Source organism: Stegodyphus dumicola, chromosome 5, assembly GCF_044657685.1.
Source record: "Stegodyphus dumicola isolate Sdum_Otavi_A_Nest chromosome 5, ASM4465768v1".
Lineage (NCBI taxonomy): Eukaryota > Metazoa > Arthropoda > Arachnida > Araneae > Eresidae > Stegodyphus > Stegodyphus dumicola.
Window position 1 is genome coordinate 171,717,228 of NC_140772.1, and position 25,782 is coordinate 171,743,009.

Consider the following 25,782-nt stretch of genomic DNA (forward strand, 5'->3'; position numbering starts at 1 on the left):
AATTCCTTCACATAACACAGCAGCATATTCTGCTGCGTGTTGGTCATATTACTGTTTTGTGCAATTTTTTTCGAACTACAAATGCAGCGTGTGAGTTAGTGAAATAATTGGAGAATATTCCTAGAAGTTCAGCCAGCGCGCGCTATAAATTTCGTCACTCGTCTGTACTGCGATTGGTCTAAAGCTCCTTGAAGCTTTGTCCCCTTTCAGTAAAGTCAAATGGACTCACCCGCCCACCAACTGAGGACCACAGAATGGCTTTCTCCGGTAAGTTGTGATGGCTGTCCATACCGGTTTTTTTAGTCAATATTGTTCGCTCAAGTTGTAGACAGATCCAGTGATCATAGAATACGCGTCCAGAAAGGGTTAAAAATGTTTTGAAGATTTAATATCCTTTCATGGCTATCTGGCTCTCCAAACTTAACATGACAGAGCACACTTTGAATATGCTCATATGGCAAATGCATCAATCAAATAAATAAATAATTAAAAAAAACAATCTGAAAGGTTTCAGATTTTAAATTACGTCTAAAGGGGCACTTTTTTTTTAACATTTTGTGTGTTATCTTTATTTATTAAATATTATGTTTTTCACACTTAAACCATAAAATTCAGTTCAAGAGCAATATCGCAAAATAATTTTAAAACGAGCATACCTTTAGAACTTCCAATACACAGTCTCGCACGTTAGAGAGGAAAAATGTTTTTTCCTGTACAACGTTGCCATTGCTCGTTTTGAAATCGTTGAGTTTTTTTAATAAAAAATTTGTTAAAATGTAACAAAATATGAAACCAATAATAAATTAAATTTGGGCTTCCAGATGTCCATATTCTCAGGAGGAGTATGTTATTCAAAATTTGATGGCTCTAGGTACTGTTGTTTTATCACAATGCAAGAAACATACATACATTTATGCAGATTCCTCATTATTTAATTTCTTTAAATATAATACAGGGCGATAATATTTGGTGGCAACAATTTGAAAAGTGAAACAATGCTTGTAGTGAATCAATGCAAAATGCCAAAATGAAATTAATAGTCCTTTTGGGCAAATTGCCCTTTTAGACTGACTAAGAGAGGGAAAAAAAAAAAAAGAGATTTTTAGATTCTTTTAGACGCATATAAAAATGAGAAAAATTTATTGAATCTGAGCTAATAAGGCAATCTGTATAACAAAGCAAAAGAATATATTTAATTTATTTACAAAAAAATTGCAATCTAACATCAAGTAAAATATGAAACATGTAACATACTACTGAGATATGAATACATTAAAGCACAAAAATAAATTCTGGAGTCAACAGTTTTTAATGTGTATGTTTTTAACTTTATGTATTTAATGTGATAAAAGATAAAAATGAAAATATATAACATGCAAATATTCCAAAACCTGCATCTTGTAGATGAAAGTAAATTAATACTATTTTTATTTTAAACATGCCCATAACTAAATAAAATATTTAAGAAGTAAACATTTTTAAAAGAGAATACTTCTCTGAAAATACAAAACAAACAGCAACATTTTATATACAGTATTTTATTATATACATTTTGAACAAATTTCTTTCATTAATTGTTTAGGTGGACATAATTTCATGTTTAAGAAGGAAAAATCTTGCAAAATTGAGTCAACACTCATTTCAAAGAAACTTATTCTTGTGCGTAAAAAAATACAAGTAAAATATTAATTCACTGTACAAATTGCTTTACACGAAACAGTATTGTACCTCAAAATCTGATACATCGCTGTTTCATTATTTACAGCTTTAAAGTCTAAGCTCAGTCACATTGCAATTGAATAGTTCAATTTATAAGACAATAATAAAAAATTATATTTCAAAAACATTTACTCTCAATAAAAGGTCTACTTCAATATCGTACCCTTTTCAGTAATACATAACACTGTCTATTAAGCAAATTTACACAATCTGATTGCAGTTCATTTGGAGAATTTCCGATTGAACATTTTTCATTTTGTTGAATTTCTTGACATTCATTTTTCAAAGGAAAATTACACAACTCTTGGAAGGCAACAGACACATTAATTTCCTTTTTTACTTCGAATGATTCAGACACAGAAACACTCTCAGTATTTGAAAGACATGATGAACTGATATCTGAACATAAAACACTTGAAGAATCCACTTTGCAATTATTGCTAAGATTACTTATGTCGCTTTCATCAATCTGAGGTTTACTTTTTGGATGAATCATGAGAAAACTGTCAACTTCCTCTCCACGAATATTATCTAACCTACCCAATGCAGAGTTTGAGCTATCTTCGGATGATCCCTGGTTGCAACACTTTTCTTGTATAGTTATTCTTAAGATATCAGCATTGCTTAGGCGAGTCAACTGCACAGTAGGTTGTTTATGTGTTTTTAGAAACTTTGTTATATCAGCTGATTTCTTGAATGTCAAAATAAAAGAATTATTGCACTTTCGAGTTTTATTTTTCAACACCAAAGAATTATTTTTTTGCCTAGATTTCTTTCTGTAACTGAGCTTTCTCAAAATTCTTCTTTTGCGAGATACAGATGAATTGATGGCACGAGAAATTTTAACACTAGATTTAAAATCAGATTTACTAAATATTTTTGAGGATGTAGGGCAATATCCTCGATTAGAAGGTGCATTCTCACATTGCAAGAATATTTTTCTTTTATTCTTATTTAAATTATCAGAAGTATGTGATTTCTGAATAGTTTTATTTCGGCCATAAACTTCAGAAGAGGCAAGACTAGGGAAGAAAAATTTTGTGTTGCTGGAAGAACTAAATGAATGCCTACGATAAGGAAAGCAATTTACATTTTTAACATATCCGCCTTCTAATTCTTCAGTTTGAAGAGGAGCAGAAACACTGAGATTTTCTGAAGATTTAAAATTGGAACTTATGCGTTTAAACGATTTTTCAACATCCTCAATTTTCTTTTTACAGACACCACATTTTTCAAGAGAATTTGGCATATTATATTGTCTTGAATGTATGTTTGACATTGAATCACAGAGATATGAGGTATTATCACCAGAACTACAGAAAGAAAAAGATCCACAACTTTTATTATTCTCAAACTTCTGATAATCAGTTTCATTTGATACTGAATTCTCTTTAATTTTACATTTCAAATCCGTAGGACTAAACAGATATTTTAAATTTACATCAGAAGTGTATAATTTTTGACAAGTTTTGATATCTGAGAATGAATGTCGCCGAATTCTGCGTCCAAGTCCTCCTTCTCCAAATTTTTGAGAGTAAAGAGAGCTATGTAATATTTCAAAATGACTAATATTAGAATTATTTTGATTGATAGTCTTTTCTACATCAATTTCAAAATTATTCGAAGATTTTAGAGCAGCATACTCATATAAAGGATCTTTGTTAGAAACATGCACTTTCTTTTCATCTGCAGAATCATTATCAGACCAGCTATTTACTAAAGCAGCTTGTGGGTGAAGACTATCAAGTGAAACTGAATTTGAATCAGAATCACAGTTTGAATACAGTAAGTTAGGAGGTGATAATTTATCCATGTTTTTGATGGAAGTCCTTTTTCCTGAAAAAGACTTTTGTTTTTTCAGAACTGGAATACTGTGCATGTGCTTTAAATGCATAGAAAGTGCTTCCATAGAACTCAACTTCTCATGGCACAATCTACATTCTTTGGAACGATTTTTTGAACGCAATTTAGCTGTAAATGTTCTTTTTCGATGAGCATTATCAGATTCTACACTAGATTCAAAAAAAGATCTTTTCAATGAAGAGCTATGTTTTCTTTGTTCATCAGATGACATATATAATTCAGAATTATTTTCATTAGTAGCAGATGTATTATGAACTGATTTGAAATTATCATTTTCAGTTGTTGTAGATGCTTGCATTACTGAATTAAAAATTTCTTTATGTATGTTGGAATAGTTCTCAGCTTTGGAGTACTCTGTTTCATTATGCTTTTCTAAATTCTTGACAGAACGATTTCCTTCAGGTACAGGAAAAGTATCAGAATTCTTAAAAGATTTACTATGAGCAAAACACTCATCTTCTGGCTCACTAACAAGTTTCAATGAATTCTCATCATATACATCCTTAGTACATGATTCTTCACAATCAGCAGAACTTAATGAATTTTGCTCAAATACTTTTACTAAAACTTTACTTTTATGTTTAGATGCAGAACTTTTGTCACTAATGACAAGTTTTAAAGAATTTTCTTCCTCAAATGTTTTGTGGTCATCATCAGATAAAGAGTTAGGAGCAAAAAAACATTTTGAAACATTAGAAATAATTTCTGAAACAGGAGTAATTTCATCTGCACATGAATTTGTAGAACTCGCATGCTTTACATTAAATTCAGAATGATTTTCCATAACACTCTGAGAAGCAAACACTTCTTGTTTGTCAGATGGTACATCTTCACAAGATAATGTAGTTTCTTTCTGAACATTTGGCAATTCATTACAAGCAGTTGGGACAAATACTGGTGTAATAGCTTCGCATTCATTTTGATTAATTTCTTGAGACAAATTTGTAGACGCACATGTTAAGTTCATATCTTTAAAGCTTGAAACAGAATCCTTCAAACCATGCAAGCCACAGCCCATTTTACTATTTAATTCAGGAAATTCTGTTTTATCACATTCGTTCAAACATCCAGAGTATGTGCATTCATCTTTGACTGGTAAATAATCCAAGTTTTGCTGTATGTTACTCTGACAAATATTTTGATTTGCATTAATTTGGTATGAATTACTTAATTGGTCTAAATGCATAGCTTCTTTTTCATAATTAAATTTTGGATTGAACTTCAAACTGGAATTTATAGTCTCTGAAAAGTTTTGATAATTCTCATTATTTATATCCATGAAGTCTATAGTACTTTGATAATCATTTTCTGGTTTATCATGAATACTTCTTTTCTCTTTCTCAGGTTTCATTATATCTACAGAAATTTCAGCATTAGCTCCTTGTTTGGAAACAGGATTTGTGATACTAGAATTTAAATCTTCAATCACTGGCAAAGAAGAAGAAGCAGACAGCTTGTGTTCATTAGCAGAATTGTTTTGTTGGCTTATATCAGGAAGCATTTTAGATAGTAGAAAGATACTTTGTTTAAAGGGAGTTTTTTGTCTGGCTATTTGTTCTTTGTCACTGCTCTGATAAACTGCTACACTACTGTTATTCTGCACAGGTATTACCGGAAACAAGTCTTGTACAGATTTATCAAGATTAACAACCGATTTTGCTTGTATAGAACCTTCAAGTATTTCAGATGGCTTACTCACTTTCAGTGTGCCTTTTCCAGCACATTTATTGAAATGTACAGCCTTCATATGTCGATTTAAAGCAGATAGCGAGGTGTATTTCCGAAAACATATGCAACATCTGGGCTTTCCTGAAGAATCTGGGTCTTTCACTTTGAAATTATCTGGAGAGATTGTGTGGCATTGCATCAATATAGCTAATTCTGATGGTGTTAGCTTACTGGCTGTATTTCCTTGTAAATGCAAGAAATGCTTATCATCTTTAGCAGGAGATGAAGGCACATTGAAATCAAACTTTAAATGTGAATCTTCTATAAATTTATCTTTATCGTTAACAGATTCTCGGTCAACAGCAAATGTTTCATCTGTTTTTAATGCATCAGAAACGGATAAGCATGTACTTGTATCTGCATTTTGTTCCAAAACTGCTGATAGCAATGGATATGTTTGCTTGAACCCTTGTGCTACTAAAGGTTTATTAGATTTACCAGAAACTGAATTTAGAGTTGCGGCTTCCCCAATTGGAAATTTTTCACGATGCATCTTAAGGATATGTCTTTTAATGTACACTGCTGTAAGTGTTTTTTTACAATATTCACACTTTTTAGTAGGCTTTTTTATAGAACTTTTCCCCTCAGTTAAAGAAATATTACCTCCACTATTACTAAATGATGGTTCTGCTTTTGCTTCCTTTCCCTGATTAGCAGCCATAATGCTTTTTACAGCAAGAGATACATGCAAATCAAGATCATTTCCCTCTGATACAGAGCTTGGAATATTGTCACAGTCACTGTAATTTTTGTCACTATCAGCAAGATAAGAAGACTGAAAAGGCAATCCTAGATTATTTTCTGATGATGCAATCAAATGTAAGCTATTTGATTCAGATGTGCTAACTAAGTTTGGCTGCTGTACTGCTGTAACTACACTCTTTTTGACGTCAGTAAGTGTAATGAATGTGGATGATTTGGATAATGAATTAGGTATAAAAGGATGTAAATCACCAACATGGTTAGCAGGTGCATTACCTTCTACAGTTACACTTTTGTCAAAGGAACATTCTTTTAACACTGGTTTTTCCAACTTCTGATTATCTGCAATAAAACCTAAAATTCTATCAAAATCTTTATAGGCCTTAACCACTTCACTTGACTTTTCAAAACTTTCATTATTGAATTGATCAGTATTAGGAGTTATATTTTCTAATATGCTATCTTCAACATATGCTGGAAGATTTTGTAGCATATATTGTGGTATATCTTCCTTTTTTACTAAATCAGTAAAATTTTGCAGATTTGGAAAATTATAAGAATCATCATTAGCATCAGAAATTAAGGGCAAAGAACAATTATCAATTTGCTCTAAACAATCCACATTTTGCACAAGTTTACTGAATTCTTTCTCACTATTAATTAAATTCATGCACATAGTAAACATATTATCATCATTTATTTCTTCATTTTCTTTAAATTTAAAATCTGTTTTATTTAAAGAAGGTCCATCATTATTTTGATGCAAAGCATTTAATGTTTCTTCAGGAATTCCAGAAAAAGAATTGGACATGCACATGATATCTGGACTGGGTGATAAATCAAGAGATATTCGTTCTTTTGAATGACCATATTTATTTTCTTTTAATAACTCTGTTTTGTGGAAATTTATAATGTGCCATTTAAACATAGCAGATGGACAAGATATTGAACAATACTGGCATACTCTTTGAGTGTTGTTAATTGAAAAAATTGATGAATTTGCCCCTTCTGCAATCTTGTGTTTCTCAGCATCAGACGACGGCAGAAACATATTGCTATTAACCTAACAAAGGAGAGAAAAAAATAAATCTCAGTACTTTCTTAAAAATAAACCATGCATTATAATTTAAAATATTTAATAAAAAGCAACTATAATAAACATTCTTAGGCAAAATTAATTATATTTTAAATTAAAATAAATACTTAAGGCACTGGAGACTTAATAGCTTACAAATTTTTCAATCAGTATGAATCACAGTTTGGTCAATCACTTATTTTCTATATTAATTTCAATTTCAAATAAATCTACAATCTCATTATTTCCTGAAGCATCATCTAAATACTTTAACCTGTTTTACACAATTTAAAGTTTATTAAAAATTACTACCATTATCCAGGATTTTCAATTAGTATAGAATTTGATTTTCTGACATATCACTGCTACCCTCTGTTTTGCCTTTTTTTATATCATCTTTATTTTGAACTTTTAAACAGCAATAATTTGGTAAGCACTAAGTGATCCTCCACATTATTATTACTCTTGAAATCAGATTTTTATTAATGATCACAATGGTTTGGTTTATTTGATTATGAAAAAAATCACACAATGGCTATCCGCTTAAGGTGAGGGTTGGCTTCAACTAGGAATTTTCTCAGGGAAACTGGCTCATATCTACTTTACACATTGGAAACACCACAAAAGTACTCATGCAGTCAGCCAATTTGTCGGGATTCAAACCCAAGATCGAACTACCAGCATTCAGAGATTTTACCTTTTGGCCACAAGTGGGGCTCCGCATATATACATGATGTGAAAAAATAAGAAATGTTTATTACGTTTCTATATGATATAGTTACGGCCACTATTTAAGATGACATAGAAATATAAACCTTAACAACTGATATAATTTAATTCCTCAGTGTTGATATTAAATAACAAGTTCAATTTCCAACAATAATTATCACCTTCATTCTATGAGCAGAAACTAAAGTTCGCAAAAGTGTTTCTGCAGCATACATTCAGCTTTATACGTGGCCCACTAACAGCTGAGCAATAAAACCGCAGAATACTGGTAGTTCAATCTAGGTTCAAATCCTGAAAATGGGCTGACTGCATGGGAATATTTGTGATTTTGCTTTTCCCCCCTCACTTTAACGTGTAACATGAATACAAGGCAGCCACTCAGGGAAAACCCCTGACAAATGCTCCCTTGCCTTAAGAGTATAGCCCTTGAGTGCTCTGCCATGATCTAATTCATTTCAATTGAAAAATCCGATTTAATTTCGTAATCATAGGGATTCAAATGTATAAATGCGAAAAAGCAAATTACCTTCTAAAGTTTGTTTAATGACCTAAAGTTAAATCACTCTAAAATTTTTATTCATTAGTGAACTTAGGAAAATTAGATGTGGTTGATGATAATAAAATATTTTAATACTTTTGTTTAAGAAAACATAATGATTATTTAGTGATTAATTGAATTCTGCTCAATAATATAACTGAAAATTGAGAATTCCATTTCCGGCATCACATTATTATTATTATTTTACAACACATTCTTTTAACTCTTTTGCATCGAAGTCGCACAAAATGATTGGCCATTCAGACATTGGCAAGTCGCACAAACGCCTGAATCATTTCCTATTTAGTGCTTTCCCCCAATCGCATTACTGCATTGCTTTCACGAGTTGTTAAATGACATGCCAATTATTCTTTTGAAGCGACTAAAAGTAGTTCTGCTATTTTAATGCACCTTCTTTTTCCTTTGTCAACATTCAGTTATTGATGCCTAAAGTTGCAATCCTGTCCCAAGCAGAGTGAAAGCGTCCAAGAACGAAGTTATTGTTGTTATTGCCACTTTACTTAAGTAGGTTTACTTAACTAGGTTATTATTATCATGGGGGAAAGAAAATCATTCCAAGAAAAATTCATGTACATGAGTGTTTTCAATGTTTGAAGAAAAGAGTTTTGGTCCTCTCTCGATACAAAAGAGTTAAGATATTACACTGCTATAATCTGGCTGCTACAAAAATATAATGTAAGGCTTTAGATACAGGTCTGACTGTACATATACTAATATTTGGCAACACTGATGCACTGCAAATTAGTTATCTATTACCATGCATTTGGCAAGTATGTGTGCATCTGCTTTAAGAGTCTACCATTACTATATATGACAGATGGCCATAGCACGGCTTTTACTCAAACAACATATACAGTAAAAAGTCTGTAATGCGGGCCTCAAAGCCATAAACTTACGCAGCATAAAGCCAGTAAAACGTAAGCCACAAACTTACGCATGCGCATTTAATGTGCGTGCCCACTACGCATGTGCGTAAAGCCAGTAAAGCGTTTACACATGCGCGGCTTCCGATAGTGAAGAAAGTGACAGAGAGGTTATTGAAAATGAAAAAATTTAAATTGAGAAGTTAGTATTCTCGACACAGCAATTACAAGATTTGAACAGTGGAACTTTGTAACTGAACAAGAAATGATGTCTGTTTATAGAAGAGAGAATTAAAGAGAACGTATTAGCACACAAAACAAAGCAACTTAAACAACTTACATTGAAAGAAATGTTTAATAAAGTAAACAAATATATATTAAGCTTTTTTTTTGTAAATTTTGATACCCTTTAAATCATAATTGCTCTTTATTTCATAAATTACGGTTTCATATTTTTAATTGTATAATTTCTGCATGCCATCTTACCAGATTTAAATTAATGGTCTATATTCCGGAAAAACCCCTAATCTGGAATCGCCGAAGTCCCAACGAGTCCGGATAACAGACTTTGTACTGTATATATATATATACATGAAATATGGTAAACTAAAATTACTCTATGTCCCAAAAAGCAAGCAATTAATTTATTCCATTTCCTTTTATGAAGTTATTTGACATTTCTATAGTTCGTGGGCAAGGCATGCATAACAGTGATCCAGAATTGAGACTAAAACCAGAAGAGATTGCTAAAATCTCTTCTGGTTTTAATATCAAATTTTAAAAAGAGGATGGAGTAACAGTGCACCAGGGATTGGGTAAGAGCTAAACAATGAGAAAAAACTAAATCCTAACACTTTAGAGAATTTGTATTCAGATGATATTCATAATGCTAATGAAATCAACCTCTATTATTGCTACATCAAAATATGTAATGTCATAGTACATCAGACATACACTGTGCAATGTGATTCATAGTGCAATGTCACAATATAAAAGGACAACAGGTTTCATTACTGTTACGCTGTGCTAATATGTCAGGTACTGAATCAAAAATCATTAATTGTCTTAAAAAATACCGATACTTTAAGGGGTTAAAAACACAAGAGTTAACGAATAATGATGCAGAAATGACTTCTGAAAAATTCTGGGAATTGCATCTTGATGACTGCACTGCGCACCCTCATTAGATAATCAGTATACAATGGATATTCATTAATTAAAATTCGGTTATTTCAAACTAATCCAAAAGCCCCCAGAACTTTTATTGGAATTAATGTTAAAAATACATCATTAATTCAAACTAAATTTTTATCACTTCAGTTAATTCAAACTAAAAATTTGGGAAAAAAAAAAAAAAAAAAAAAAAAAAAAAACGGGGAAATTATGCACTTTATTACTCTGTATGTCAAAATCACATGTTATTTTTTTTCTGCGTAAAGAGGCACATGCTTGCATTCCTAGACTATTGCATTTTCACTAAATGTTAGTGGCTATTGTCCTACTGTCCACTTCTTATCATTACTTAACGAACACAGCTCCCTAGCCTAACTTGTTTCCTAGGATTCAGCCAGAAAGCTTTATGAATGTATTAGCGTACGGGAAGAATAACTTGTTTATTTGCTATAAATTTTCTTAGAATTTCCGAAAAAATAAGTCTTTTCGACAGATTCTACAGAATTATGTGGTTATACCTGCAGTGCAGACAAGTCAATGTGCTTTAGTTTTTCTTCCTCAGAGTGTGGTGTGAAAGTGTAAAAATTCAGGAAAGTACAAAACTAACTTAAGAGGCACAGGTAGAAATTTTAAAGAAAGTAAAGAATGTAAAACAAAAAATCAATTTTAGATTCATGAGCAAAATCTAAATTTGCAAGAGGAAGGAAACTCATGAGAAATGCATCCCAAGAAGATATAGCGAAAGCTGTACTGCTATGATTCTAGGAGACTAGATCTCGAAATTTTCCACTAAATGGACACCTATTGCAGACAAAGACTGATGAATTGGCAAGTCAAATGGGTATTGAAGATTTTAAATGCAGTGATGGATGGCTTTCTCGATTTACAGTGATGGATGGCTTTCTCGATTTACAGTGATGGATGGCTTTCTCGATTTAAGTCAAGGCACAATATTTCTTATCAAACTGTATGTGGCCAAAGCTCTGATGTAAATAAAGACATATGCACTAATTTGGGTAGGAAACTGCCACAGTTGTTTTCTACTTACTAGCCAAAAGATATTTTAATGCAGACAAAACAGCATTTTTTAAAATTAACTCTTGCCAAACAAGACATTACATTTTAAAGGGGATGCTTGCATAAGAGGTAAAAGCAGTAAACAGAGGATTACAGCTTTAGTTAGTGCTAATATGGATGAATGGAAAGTCCAAGAATCCATCGTGTTTTAACGCAACTGGAACGCTGCCAGTTGATTATGTATTCAATACAAAAGCACAGTGTGGTGTTGTGTGTGACAATCCCTATTTAACTAGATACCTACAAGTATCAAATCAATTTACATGTGCCCAATATTTGCTGGCCTGAAATCGATATATCTAGTACATTGCGTTGAAAGAGTGATAAAATACTTCACTTACCCATAAACATGTCAAAAGGACTTCAGAGAACAACTTGTTTGCTTAATCTCCCTTTATCGAATTAATTATTAATATTTAATCTGCATTAAATATTTAACTCGATAAAATAGCAGACAAAAACGGAATATGAGAACACAAGAGACAGAAGAACACGAATATGGATAGGCAGTGCCGTTTAGTGAAGATCGAAAGCAAAATTCAAATCTGCTGACATCGTGCACTTTGCTTACTAGAAATATTTTTACGTTAATCACACACATTGCAGATGGAGGTTTACACACATGACATATAGATATTTCTTTTACACACATTCTTCTGTTCATCAAAAGTTAACTACCACGAGGAGGCGAGCTGATGACAAATGGCAGCAATTTCTTGACATGAAACACACATTAATAATTTACTTGAGGATGGGTTAAATATTAGCACGACATCAAGACAGATTAGTTTTCAATCTAATCATTTTCAGGCAGTTTCACTCCTTTTCCATCAAAAAAGAAACATCATTCCATGAGTGTGAGATATGTAAGCACGCAGCCTCGCATACTCGAGCGAGCCGAAGTCAGGAAAGAGAGGAGGAAAACCTGTTTGATGGGTGTTTTTATGCCCGTGCAGCTCTGCAACCGCGATTAATGTTACGATAGTGTCCATGCTGATAAACTGTGTGGTGTGAGAAATTTTATTTTCACACACGGATGACATGAGACATCTTCAATAACTGATTAACCTTTAAAAGATGGGTGGCCTAAGAATCGGCCAGAGCTGCAGTGTCTCAAAAAGACGGCTGTGGCTGAAATATCAGCCAGCTAATTTCCCTCGCCCCATCCTTCAGGGTGTGGAGATAGTCATTGTCTGAATAACGTCCCTTGCCACTTACGCGAGATGACATGGGGGACAACAAAATTCCCTTTTGTTTCCCTCAGCAGAGTAATCTTAGCAAGTTTACATTAGTATTAATTTCACCAACTTTTCAGCGTCATTAAAAATATATTTTTTTCTTTATATTTCCCCTTTTTATTGTATTTAATACTGCTGTTTGAAACATGCAAAATGCAATGAAAATATAATAAATAAAATATGTTTTTAAATTAAAGGAAAATAATAAAATAAAAAAAAAAACACTAAAGGATAAAAAAAGCTTTTATTACAATAAAGAACAATGAACAATAATGTAGTTGAAAGATGAAATAACTTACGATACAATGGGGGGAAAAATCAATAAATTAAACTGAATCAATATATGAAAAATACAACAGGATTTGCTTGATATATAAATATAAGCTATTACACAATGCTTGGAAACAAATAAAAGTGAACTGTCGATTTATACATGAAACAAATAAATAAACATCATTTCCGAGTATAAATTAAAAATGTTAATTAGAACATGTAATCCTAAACTAAATTCAGTTTGGAAACAAATAAAAACTGAATAAACTACAAACTGATTATAGGCCAGCATTTGCTGCTAAGGCATATTTTCATTATGACGCAATGTGAAAAGTTAATATTCCAACATATGACAATTATTTAGCTACGAAATCTCACCATCATATGTTTCCCTAGTTTAGGGAAAAGAAACAGCAGAAAAGAGAACAAATTCTTTTATATTATTCCCTAGTCTCTTACCTAAAAATTAACAAAGGCGACCTACAGGAAAAGTTGCAAAAGAGTACTAGTTTCCCTTTACAATGGCAGCTAAAAGGGGGTGGAAATGCATTTGGATTTCCCGTCTTTTTAAGTGAAACCTTTCCAAACTGCCCCATCTCTTAAAGGTTAAAAGGACTACATAACAATTTTCAATGGAAAGGCATAAAATTCTTTTATTTGTGGATAATGCAACCTGCCACAAACAATAACCTTCCAGAATTGAGTTCCATAAAGGTTGAATATTTGCCACCAAACACAACTGCAAAGGTACAACCAATGGTTCAAGTAATAATTCAGAATCTTAAGAGACTCTTACAACAAATCATATTTTCTTTAGATTGCAGTGAAAACTATGACATTACACTGCTAAAAGGTATAAACAGTATAGAAGCCACATGGAATGCTGTTGAAGAAAGCACAATTAGTAACTGCTTTCGTCATGCTAAATTCATGCATGTCGAACAGAACAACCATATCGAAGAATGAAATGAAATTGATACACCTTTTCCTGAATTCAAACAATTTAAATGTGATAATGTTACTTTTTCTGATTATGTAAGGATAAATGAAGACTTGGAAGTCTGGAAAACAGAACGGCGATGACATAATAAAAACTATACAAGAAGATGAAAATGAAGAAACCTTCAGAAGGGAATGCAGAGACTGTTAACCTTTTAACTGTCAAGTTATTTTGATGATTTGGGTGCATAAATTGTCAATTTTTTTTATTCCAAAAATGAAATGTTTACCTTAAAGTCAAAAAATAAAAAAAATGGCCGCCCACTTTGAACTTTAACCTCTATCCTTTGAAACCTTCAGTCAAATGCTGCCATCTGTTGAAGTGAAGCCGAAATAAACTTCTCACGATATATATTCGGGCATAACAATATGATGCACTAAAAAAAAAAAAAAAAAAAAAAAAAAAAACTCGAGTAATATTCGGGTGTGACATTTTGGAATACCAGTGATGTGTCCGAGATTATTTTAGGCATGACAGTTAAAAGGTTAAGCGTCCTAATGATCCAGCCATAATTGACTATATAAAAACTCTGAAAGCATTTATTCAGATGAACCTTCCTCTGAAAATGCATTGAAATGTTTACTTCAAATCAAGAAGCTCGCTGAAAAATGTAGGGATAAAAAACAAAACCAAACATCCATTTTACAGTTTTTCCAAACATTGTAACTCATATTTTTTTAATTAAAGTTTACAACAAAAGCAAAATGTGTTCAAATCGGCGGCCATGCCTAAAAGCTTTTCTTCTCTGTTGTGTTATCCATTTATCTGTGCACCTGTTTTCTAATCTTCAAGTCATGTACACCATATTACCATATTATAACAATTTAGATTAGTCAACAGGATGGTTACCTGCTGATTCAGATCTTAATGGAAAATTTATTTGACCACATTTTCAATTTTATAAATAAGAAAAAAAAAAAAAAAAAAATCACTAAGTAAATAATCAGTGATTTAATTTTTCTAGAGGTCAAGTTTCAATGCTTAAATGAACACATTTTATATTAAAGTGCCCATGAAGTACTTTTGTTAAAAAATTTACTTTGATTTTGCTGTTTTGGAGGGGGGGAACAATATATACATATACAGTCAAAAGTTGTTAATCCGGACTCGTCAGGACTTCAGCGATTCTGGATTATTAATTTTTCCGGATTGAAGATCATCAGTTTAAATCTGGTAAGATGGCATGCAGAAATTATAAAATTAAAAATATGAAACCGTAATTTATGAAATAAAGAACAATTATGATCTAAAGGGTATCAAAATTTACAAAAAAACCTTAATATTTATTTGTTTACTTTATTAAACATTTTTTTCAATGTAAGTTAAGTTGCTTCGTTTTATGTGATAATACTTTCTCTTTCATTCTATAAACAGACATAATTTCTTCTTCAGTTACAAAGCTCCGCTGTTGAAGTCCTATAATTGCTGTGTCGAGAATACCGACTAATTTGTCAATCGAAATTTTTTCGTTTTCAATAACCTCTGTCACCTTCTTCACTATCTGAAGTGAATTATAATGAGGAGGAATTTGATTTAAATCATATCAAAGACGGAGTACATCGAGATGAAATACTACATTTAGTATGCAATTATAAGCCAAATAAAATAAAAACATCTGCCCTGAAGATAAGAATACTGCTGACACATCAACTTCCAATTCATTGTGCGCCGCCCCCGCCCCGCCGCAGTTCAGCGTGAAATTGATAAACAGATATCGGAAAGGTTAGATAAACAAAGGATTATGCCTTTATCCATTTTTTGCAGCAATTACACTTTTTGTTTAATGGACTTCGAAACATACTTTCGCTTTCTAGATCCTTTACATATTAGTAAATATATATCAGAAATTCTATTTGACATAATCGAAAGTTCAAGCTTACTTTTATAAAATTTCTCTAACAGTCTGCCAAAAATTAAAAGCCGAATCCAATTCGAAGATTAATGAACAACGCAATCTGCAACATTAACTGAATTGGATAATTTTAGCTTAGTTTATACCGTGCCTTATACATTAAACGTGCATGCGTACACGTATTATGAGCATGCGCACACGCATATTCGCAGCCGTAAAGGTCTTACGTGCATGTGTCAGCCCGAGGCATGCGCAGAAAGTTTGTAGCTTTGGAGTCCGGATTATAGATCATTCCGGATTATGGGTGTCCGAATTAACGACTTTTGACTATATATATATATAAATTAAAAATAAAATAAAATCGCTGATAGAATGAAAGCTTAATAATTCAATGGTTCTATTAAAAGGCTTTGCATTTATAAATTTGAGAGTACACTTAAATTTCATTATTTTGCTAATAGTGTACTACAGTCAAAAGTCTTTAATCCGGACTCGTCGGGACTTCAGCGATTCCGGATTATAGATCATCAGTTTAAATCTGGTAAGATGGCATGCAGAAATTATAAAATAAAAAATATGAAACTGTAATTTATGAAATAAAGAGCAATTATGATCTAAAGAGTATCAAAATTTACAACAAAAAAAAAAAAAAAAAAAAAAAAAATCTCAATATTTGTTTACTTCATTAAACATTTCTTTCAATGTGTGCATGCGTAAAGCATACATTACGCATAGTCGAAATTAGAAAACAGCAACGAGAAAACTATTTGATGTGTATTCATGATACAGTCAAGAGTCGTTAATCCGGACTCGTCAGGACTTCGGCGATTCCGGATTATAGATCATCAGTTTAAATCTGGTAAGATGGCATGCAGAAATTATAAAATTAAAAATATGAAACCGTAATTTATGAAATAAAGAACAATTATGATCTAAAGGGTATCAAAATTTACAAAATGAAAAAGCTTAATATTTATTTGTTTACTTTATTAAACATTTCTTTCAATGTGAGTTGTTTAAGTTGCTTCATTTCATGTGACAATACTTTCTCTTTAATTCTATTAAACAGACATAATTTCTTGTTTAGTTACAAAGTTCCGCTGTTCAAGTCCTATAACTGCTGTGTCGAGAATACCCACTAATTTGTCAATCGAAATGTTTTCGTTTTCAATAAACTCTCTGTCACTTTCTTCACTATCAGAAGCGAATTATAATGACGAGGAACTCTATTTAAATCATATCAAAGACGGAGTACATCGAGATGAAATATTACATTTAGTAAGGAATTATAAGCCAAATAAAATAAAAACATCTGCTCTGAAGATAAGGATAGTGCTGACAAATTAACTTCCAATTCATTGCGCGCAGCGGCGTTTCTCCCCCCTGCCGCATAGCAGCGTGAAATTGATAAACAGATTTCGGATTTCAAAACATACTATCACTTTGTAGATCCTTTACATATTAATAAATATATATCGGAAATTCTATTTGATATAATCGAAAGTTTAAGCTTACTTTTATAAAATTGCCCTAACAGTCTGCAAAAATAATAAGCTGGATCCAATTCGAAGATTAAGGAACAACGCAATCTGCAACATTAACTGAAATAGATAATTAGATAATTTTAGCTTAACTTATACTGTCCGTTATACATTAAATGCACACGCGTAAACGCATTATGCACTTGCACACATGCATATTCGCAGCCATATAGGTGTTACGCGCATGTGTAAACGCCTATGCACATGCATCAACGCGACGCATGCGCAGAAAGTTTGTAGCTTTGAGGTCCGGATTATAGATCATTGCGGATTATGGGTGTCCGAATTAACGATTTTTGACTGCATTTATAATGAAGAGGAATTTGATTTAAATCATATCAAAGACGGAGTACATCGAGATGAAATATTACATTTAGTAAGGAATTATAAGCCAAATAAAATAAAAACATTTGCCCTGAAGATAAGGATAGTGCTGACAGATCAACTTCCAGTTCATTGCGCGCCGCGACGTCCTTCCCCCCGGCAGAGCAGCATGAAATTGATAAACAGATTTCGGAATGGTTAGAGAAACAAAGGATATTCCTTTATCCATTTTTTGCAGCAATTCCACTTTTTGTTTGATGGACATCGAAACATGCTTTCGTTTTGTAGATCCTTTGGGAGCTCCAGAATCGGAAATTCTTTTTGACATAATCTAAAGTTCAAGCCTACTTTTATAAAATTGCCCTAACAGTCTGCAAAAAAATAATAAGCCGGATCTAATTAGAAGATTATGGAACAACGCAATCTGCAACATTAACTGAAATAGATAACTAAATAATTTTAGCTTAGCTTATACCATCCGTTATACGTTAAATGTGCATGCGTAAAGGTATTATGCACAAGCGTAAAGGTATTATGCGCATGCGTAGACGCATTATGCGTTTAGGCATGTGCAGAAAGTTTGTAGCTTTGAGGTCCGGATTAAAGACTTTTGACTGTATTACTTTTATCTTTCACTTAAATGAAGTAAGTATGTACTGATGTTATTCATACTATACTGAATTAAAGGAAAAAAAAAAAAAAAAAGGCTGCACTATTTTATGGAAATATAAGACAAAAGTTTTATGGCATTATAAATTAAAATTTCATTAATTTGGTTTAATAAATTAAATAATTTAAGTTTTTATTTAGGGAAGGTTATTAACATGACTAATATATTTCTACTTGATTATTTAAATACCCTTGAAGTAATATTTTGAATTATTTTAAGAATGAAGTAAATATAAATTTTGAAGGCTCCGACTTCATAAAAATAATTTTTTCACATATAATTACTATTTTTAATTAACTCTTTTTCTACATTTAATGGAGTGAAGTTTAATTTTTTTTTAAACGTAAAAGGCCAGTTGCCTTTACAAAGAATGGAAGCTTTTATACATAACTGCCTAGAACCTCTTGAATAGTTCTCTCATAAATGATGCTGTGTGTCATTTATAGGAGCACTATTCAAGAGTCATTGACATTTATCTGTTTATGGTATCAAGGCTTGCTGTATTGCAAATATAAAATTATGCGTTCATTTCAATAGCTATGGCAGAAAGCTTTCTTCTCCATTGTCCACATTTACTTATGCATCAATTTTTTTTTTTTAAATTCCCAAGTCATCTACACTGAATTATGACACACATACACATACATATAACTGGAATTTCTTCCTACTAATAAAATAGCTTTAGTACAACCAAAGCGCACAAAGGTAATAAAAAATTTAAAGTATCACTGTATCAAGGGAAATAGGCTAATTATATATAGGCACCTGTTGACGAAAACCTAGAAACAAGCTCATCAACAGCCACAGAAAACAGGGCAAAAATTTCCATTTTGTAAACAACACAGTTTGTCACTGTCAGTTGATGAGCAGTAAAAAGCAGCACAATACAAAACTGCTTAACTTTTAGCAGTTGGCAAAATGAAAGTATACTGTAAGTTCTCATCATGATTAATGAAGAATTTTCAATAACATATGATGATTTGTCATGTTACATTGAAAACTTCGAACATGCAATTAAGTCATTAAATTAATGAATCATAAAATTCAAAGAAACAAAAAAGGGGCTGGAGGCTGAAAAAAGTGATTATGAGGATAATGACTTATTGTGCATATGACTAATTATGAGGTAAAAAAATTATAGCTAGGTTACAGTGTTTTTTTGTAACGAAGAAAGCCTTACAACAGCATTGGATAGATATACTGATTTTGCAGGACTGCAAAATTTCAGAAGCAAAAAAGAGATTACTTTTGATACATTCTTACAGAATTGGAATTTTAAATTGCAAAATTAATTATGTATGCATTATCTTTTTGCACAGTTTACAAATTCTCTGGATTTTAGTTTAAAAAAGCATTAAATAAATAAATAAACAAATAGGTATTAATTTTATGTATTACATATTTTATTTCAGAACTTATCATTAGTTCATTTAATCGGACCAAAATGTTTATTCCAGCGAGTCCTAATAAAGTGGAATTGATTGTATCTTACATAGCATTCATTTAACAATATAGTTTTATTTTTTTAAAAGAATACACCTGAAGTTCAATAAATTAAAATTCCTGAATCTTGCGGTTACTTTCTAAATGTAATTTGACAAATTATATTTTAGTAACAGTTTAAATTTCCACATTTTCCCAGAAGTATATAGTAGAGAGGATTAATTCAAGAGTTAACACTTTAACATACAAAACAATCAATTATATCTCGCTCTAAAAAATGAATAACAATTATTTTTTTTTTTTAATATTCAAGGGTACTGTAAGATGTATTTGAGATCCATGCTCACTCCAAAAATTTGAATTAAAATGTTCAGATAGGATTAAAAAGGGGGGGAGGAACTATGATTCTAGTTTTGGAATTTTTCAAGCTTTGTGGATTCCAGTCTCCTATTCCTAATATTTTTAATGAACTAGAATTTTGTGATATCATAATAGCACCGAAAAATATGCAACAATTCTCAAATTAGACAAATTTAATTATACTTAATATTAAAACAAACAACAAGTACATGAATTATTTTAATGATTTATTAACCCTCTCAGCGTTACGGCCGGAAAATTCCGCATAGAAGCCTGCCTTCTATATTCACTATACATGAAAATTTCTGCTAGTTTTTAATGTATCTGATTTTGGTTTGAATGTATATTGGAAGAAAAGGAATCAAGGTACAAAATGAGAGAGTCAATTTTAATTAAAATCATGAAAATACCACTTATTCATGACATTTTGAGGAACTTTGAAATATCAGGGCTAAACCCGTAACGTTTGGAGGGTTAATATTAAATCTATATGTTTTATTGTCATGGTTTAGCAAGAATTCTTGAATCTTTATTGTCTTTTCTAATTATCTATTTGTTTATGCTTGTATGTGTGTATTACAAAAATTCTTACTTTACTGAGCAGTTACTGTTCTTCTAGCATACAGCAAAGATTAAAGAAAAGGCAACTAAACAATATCTATATATTGGTTAACTTTAGGTTTTAGTTCTCTTCTCAAGCAGCATTGTGAAGTGTCATATGATTTCAGAAAGATCTCATATTTGGGAGAAAAGATGAACTTCAGGGAAGAACATTAAATTTAGAATAGTCAATTTTGAGGTTGCTAATTATTTCTTAGTGCAGCTATCATATTTTATTATAGCTTACATATACGTATGTTGATCCAAAAAAAAAAAAAAAAAAAAAAAGTTTACAAGCAGAAGCATTTGAAACGTAATAATTGTGGAGCGAATATTTCCACCCAGGGTGGTTGACATATGGCGCTAGTTGTCTTACAGCAGTTCTACGAGTAAGTAGCATCAGTACGCAGACACTTAAGAACGACAGTAATGGCACGGAGTCCAGAAAAAATGGTCTCGCATAGAGGTGCAAGCCGTAATTCGATTCTTATGGGCCAAGAATGAGGCCGCATCCGAAATTCACAGACAAATCGTTGAGGTATATGGGGACAAAGCAATGAGTAAACAACAGGTAGCGAAATGGTGTTGTTCTTATCAAGCGGGCAGGGAGCATGTGGAAAAATGCAATATGGAAGCGAGCGGCCGTCCAAGTTCTTCAAGGACGGATATCAACATGGCACGTGTTGAAGAAATCATCCAAAGGGATCAACGAGAAACCGTGCGTGAGATTGCCTCAGAGTTGCACCTGAGTTATGGTAACGTTCAGCATATCGTAACCGATGAGTTGCGATATTCCAAAGTTTGTGCCTTCTGGGTTCCACGTGCGTTGTCCGCGGAGCGGAAGGTCACTCGAATGATGTGCAGCCTCACATTTTTTCAGCGATACCTTTCAGACGGCTAACACTTCACTCATCACATCGTTACCGGTAATGAAACATAGCTTCATCACGTCACCCCCACATCCAAAAGAGCCATGATGGAGTGGAAACACGCTGGATCACTGACGAGGAAGAAGTTTAAGGTCACACCCGCTGTCGGTAAAGTGATGGCAACCATTTTCTGGGATACGACTGGTGTTATCCTAATCAAGTATTTGGAGCATGGCCATACCATTAAGGCCCGATTGTTATTGTACCACCTTAACGAAATTGCGTAGACATCCGACGCAAACAACCCGGATTACTGAGCAAAGGCGTCATTCTTCTGCATGTCAATGCCAGGCCCCAAACAGCTTGCCAGACTCAGGAATTGCTGCAAAGGTTCAAGTGGGAGGTCTAGAATCATCTCGCATACAGCCCCGATTTGGCTCCAAGTGACTATTTCATTTTTCCGGCGTTGAAGTGATACTTATCCGCAACACGGTTCACCTCAGACAATGCAGTGAAAACAGCTGCCGAGAAATGGCTCAATCAGCAGGGTCCTGATTACTACCAAGAAGGGATAAACAAGTTGGTCGAACGTTCTGACAAATGCCTGAACAGGTTTGGCGACTATGTGGAAAAGTGAAGGCCAGATGTGTCTCTTGATTCCCATTTGTATCTTGTTTCTATTGTTAATAAATACTTTTTCATTTGCCTTATAAACTTTTTTTTGGATCACCCCTCGTATATACATAGTTGTCTATGTAGTAGTTATATATTGTATACACACATATACGTGTGTATATATATATATACATATACAAATTATTATTTAATTAAGTTAAATTATTGTTAAACAGTTTAGTTAAAATTCAGTTTAGTTTTACTTTTGAAAGCCTATTTACATCGGACATGAATATTTTAAAACTATTTTAGTTAGGCTATTTAGTTTAGGCTTTCAAAACTATTTAATAGTTATGAGACATATACGTACACATAAACTATTAAAATGAAACCGATGTAAATAGGCTCTCAAAACTATTTAATAGTTTTGAAAGCCTATTTACATCGGTTTCATTTTAATAGTTTATGTGTACGTATATGTCTCATACCAATGGGAAAAACAAATTTCAGTGCCTAACCAAAAGCCAACATATAATGGGAGAAGGAAAAAGTTTTAAGTATTTGATTTTTATTATGCGTCAAAGAAAGACTTAAATTTTTTTGCCAGCACAGCATGTAATATTAAAAGACAAACACAATGTGTCTATAATATTGAAATAAAAATGTTTAAAACTTTGATGTTTTCTTTTAAAACTGCATTAAGCAGACTAGAAAAACATATGAGTTATTAATATGATATTTAATTAAACATATCTGAAAGAACATGGTGAAACTAATCCTTACTTTGCCAAAAACTAAGCACCAAAGAGGTTTACAATAGCATGTTTTTTAATATATATCAATATAAACAAACAAACCACTCACCTGAAAAACTGGAGAGGATTACGTTTCATACAAATTTCTTATGATCTGTGTATCCATCTGTTTGCACTTGATACGAACAAGATGTTAGCCTAAAATTATTATGGCCTTAAATTCTTTATTCTTACAAAAATATTGATTACCATACAATTTAAGAAATTCTGATGAACATATTTACTTAATTTCAAAACTAAAACTTTTTGACATCAAAGTGCACATGACCTATACAGATGGGTACACACAGTGATCACTACTACTGAAATATATTACTATCAGAGGGAAAAAATTTCACATAATTTTCTTTTCCTCAAATGAGGAATATAATAAATAAATAAAAATAACCTAAACATATATTTCAGCAGAAGTTGCAAATCTTACTATCTGCATAGGACAAATGTCAAGCAAAATTAATAATCAGTACTTAAATTATTAAATAATGTTAAACAAATTAATAAAATTGTATTTAAGTAAAATAAATTTTGATTAGATATAATAAAGATATATAAAATAGAATAATAAAATACAGTTGATTTGAGTTAAGAGAACATAATATGCTAGTAAAATTTTGTTGCTGCCACGATTATCAAAACATGATTTTAGAAGAAATTATAGGGGGGAGGGAAGCTGAATGACCATCCTTTAAAAGAGCTTTGAAATGAATTATACATGAAATAAGGGAAATTAGGCATTTAAAAAAGTTTCCTTTCCTTTCCTTGAGTACAGACACGGCCAATGAATGACCTGTATCGGAATCTGTTGCCCAAAATGTCCTTTGACAAAAGTTCTATTAACGTAAATTAACAATATTCAAACAACATTTAAAATTTTAAATATTTATATTTTACATGTAGTAAACTTGCATATAATTGTAACATAGAGTTTTTTCTAAGCATATGTAATGTATACTTAACTAGGCCCTATTAACTGCATGAATAAAGAAATTCAAGGTAATGTGCTAACATTTTCTACAATAAATGACTACAAATCAATAAATTACCCAACATCTTATTAAGTAACTTGTTCATATTCAGTATTAACTGAGACAGTCAATGTTACTACTGACATCATGAAGTCCTTAATTCCTCTATTAATCTTGAAATCTTTCTGGTGTTATCTTCACTGAATTTTGAAAATCACTTTACAGTTCTGAATGATTTTAAGATTAATGCCTGCCACATTTATTTGCAATAAGTTTATAATGCCTGGTTTCACCTATGATTTTATTTCTTCAGGTGCTTAAAATGATTTATTACTTCAAATATATCTAAAATGATATTCATCCACTGTCTGAGGCACACTAACTTAAAACATTTTTATTTCTGCATTCTTCAGCTGCTCTATTAATCATAAAGTTTTTCATAGTCTAAATTTAGAGCATATGTAACATAATTACCAAGAACTAAAAGAATTTTTTTGACATTTCTGTAATTCCATACCACATCCAATCATGAAAATTCTCAAAATTTGCAACACGGTATTGAACCAGCACATTAATTTCAAATCTCCTAAGACTCAGGCCAGGATTTTCCCTCTTACTAGTATAATAGCTTTTTCATAAATTGAAATAAAATCAAGAATACATTAAATTTTTTTAATAAGCAGTTGCTTAGTATTTTAAATTTAGAACTTTTTCTTACCATCAAAATTAACCCATAATATATTTGCATACAATACTTTTATCAGCATTATATAATGAGATTCAAAAAGAAATTTAAAATACAAGTAAGTAATGCTGGCACTATTACTTATAATTTAGTATCAAGTATGTATGAAAATTTATTCATAAAATAATGCATAGTGGACAAAATAAAATTTATAAATTACAATAATTTGCTATTAAGTATCACTGCAGTGCCTCCACAGAGAGAAAAGTGGTTTTTTAGTTTTCCATTGATCAAGTTCTAATAAGTGATATTTTTGTATTCTCATACTTTACGTTAGTAGTGTGTTTTACTGCTTTTCCACATTTTATTTCCACAGCATTTTCTAATTTGGCACTGTACATACAGAATAAATATACCAGAAATGTGCAATTTCATGTTTATATTCAATTGCTCTGAATGGTCATTTTGTTAAGAATGCCAAAACCATAAGTTGTAGAACTAAGCAAATTCTTGGCATGCATAATGTCAACAGTTTTTATGAACGTATGTAGATGATGATGATGATCAAAGACAAATAAAGCATGTACAAGATCTAAAAACAATGTTATCGAGCCCATCCAAGGACTAACTAGTTGTTATTGTGAAATTTGGTGAGCTTTTATATCAGTACATTCTTTTGTTAGTCTTCTCATCAACACTCTTATAATTTCCCCCATTTCTCTTTGCATATAGCATTCCACCAGATTCCGACAACATATTTTGAGGTTGAAAACATTTTATTTGGCCATTGGTGAATTTGCCATCTCTTGCAATTTCTACATTCTTTAAAGTACTTTCTCCAAAAGTAATCATTAACACCATAATATTTTTATGGGAATGTTTTAAATATTTCTGCTTATTTTCCATGATGCCTTCAAAACAACACTTCTACAGTGAGTAATTACTTAAGCAACCTATTTTTTTATTTTTCTATAACTGAATAAATTTATTTTGTAATTTTTTGTATATATAACATGTAAAGTTGAGAAAGGTTATAAAACTTCA

The 25,782-nt window shown here is 31.7% G+C and overlaps 1 protein-coding gene across 1 annotated transcript in view; it reads right to left on the reverse strand.

The window, feature by feature from the left end:
• Positions 1 to 1,522: 1,522 nt before the first annotated feature.
• The window catches only part of LOC118187032 (uncharacterized), a 121,506-nt gene continuing 97,246 nt past the window's right edge, over positions 1,523 to 25,782 (reverse strand). The window contains exon 8 of the mRNA XM_035357216.2: positions 1,523 to 7,075. Within this exon, the coding sequence (XP_035213107.2) occupies positions 1,871 to 7,075 (5,205 nt within the window). The 3' untranslated portion in view covers positions 1,523 to 1,870. The remainder of the gene's footprint in view (positions 7,076 to 25,782) is intronic.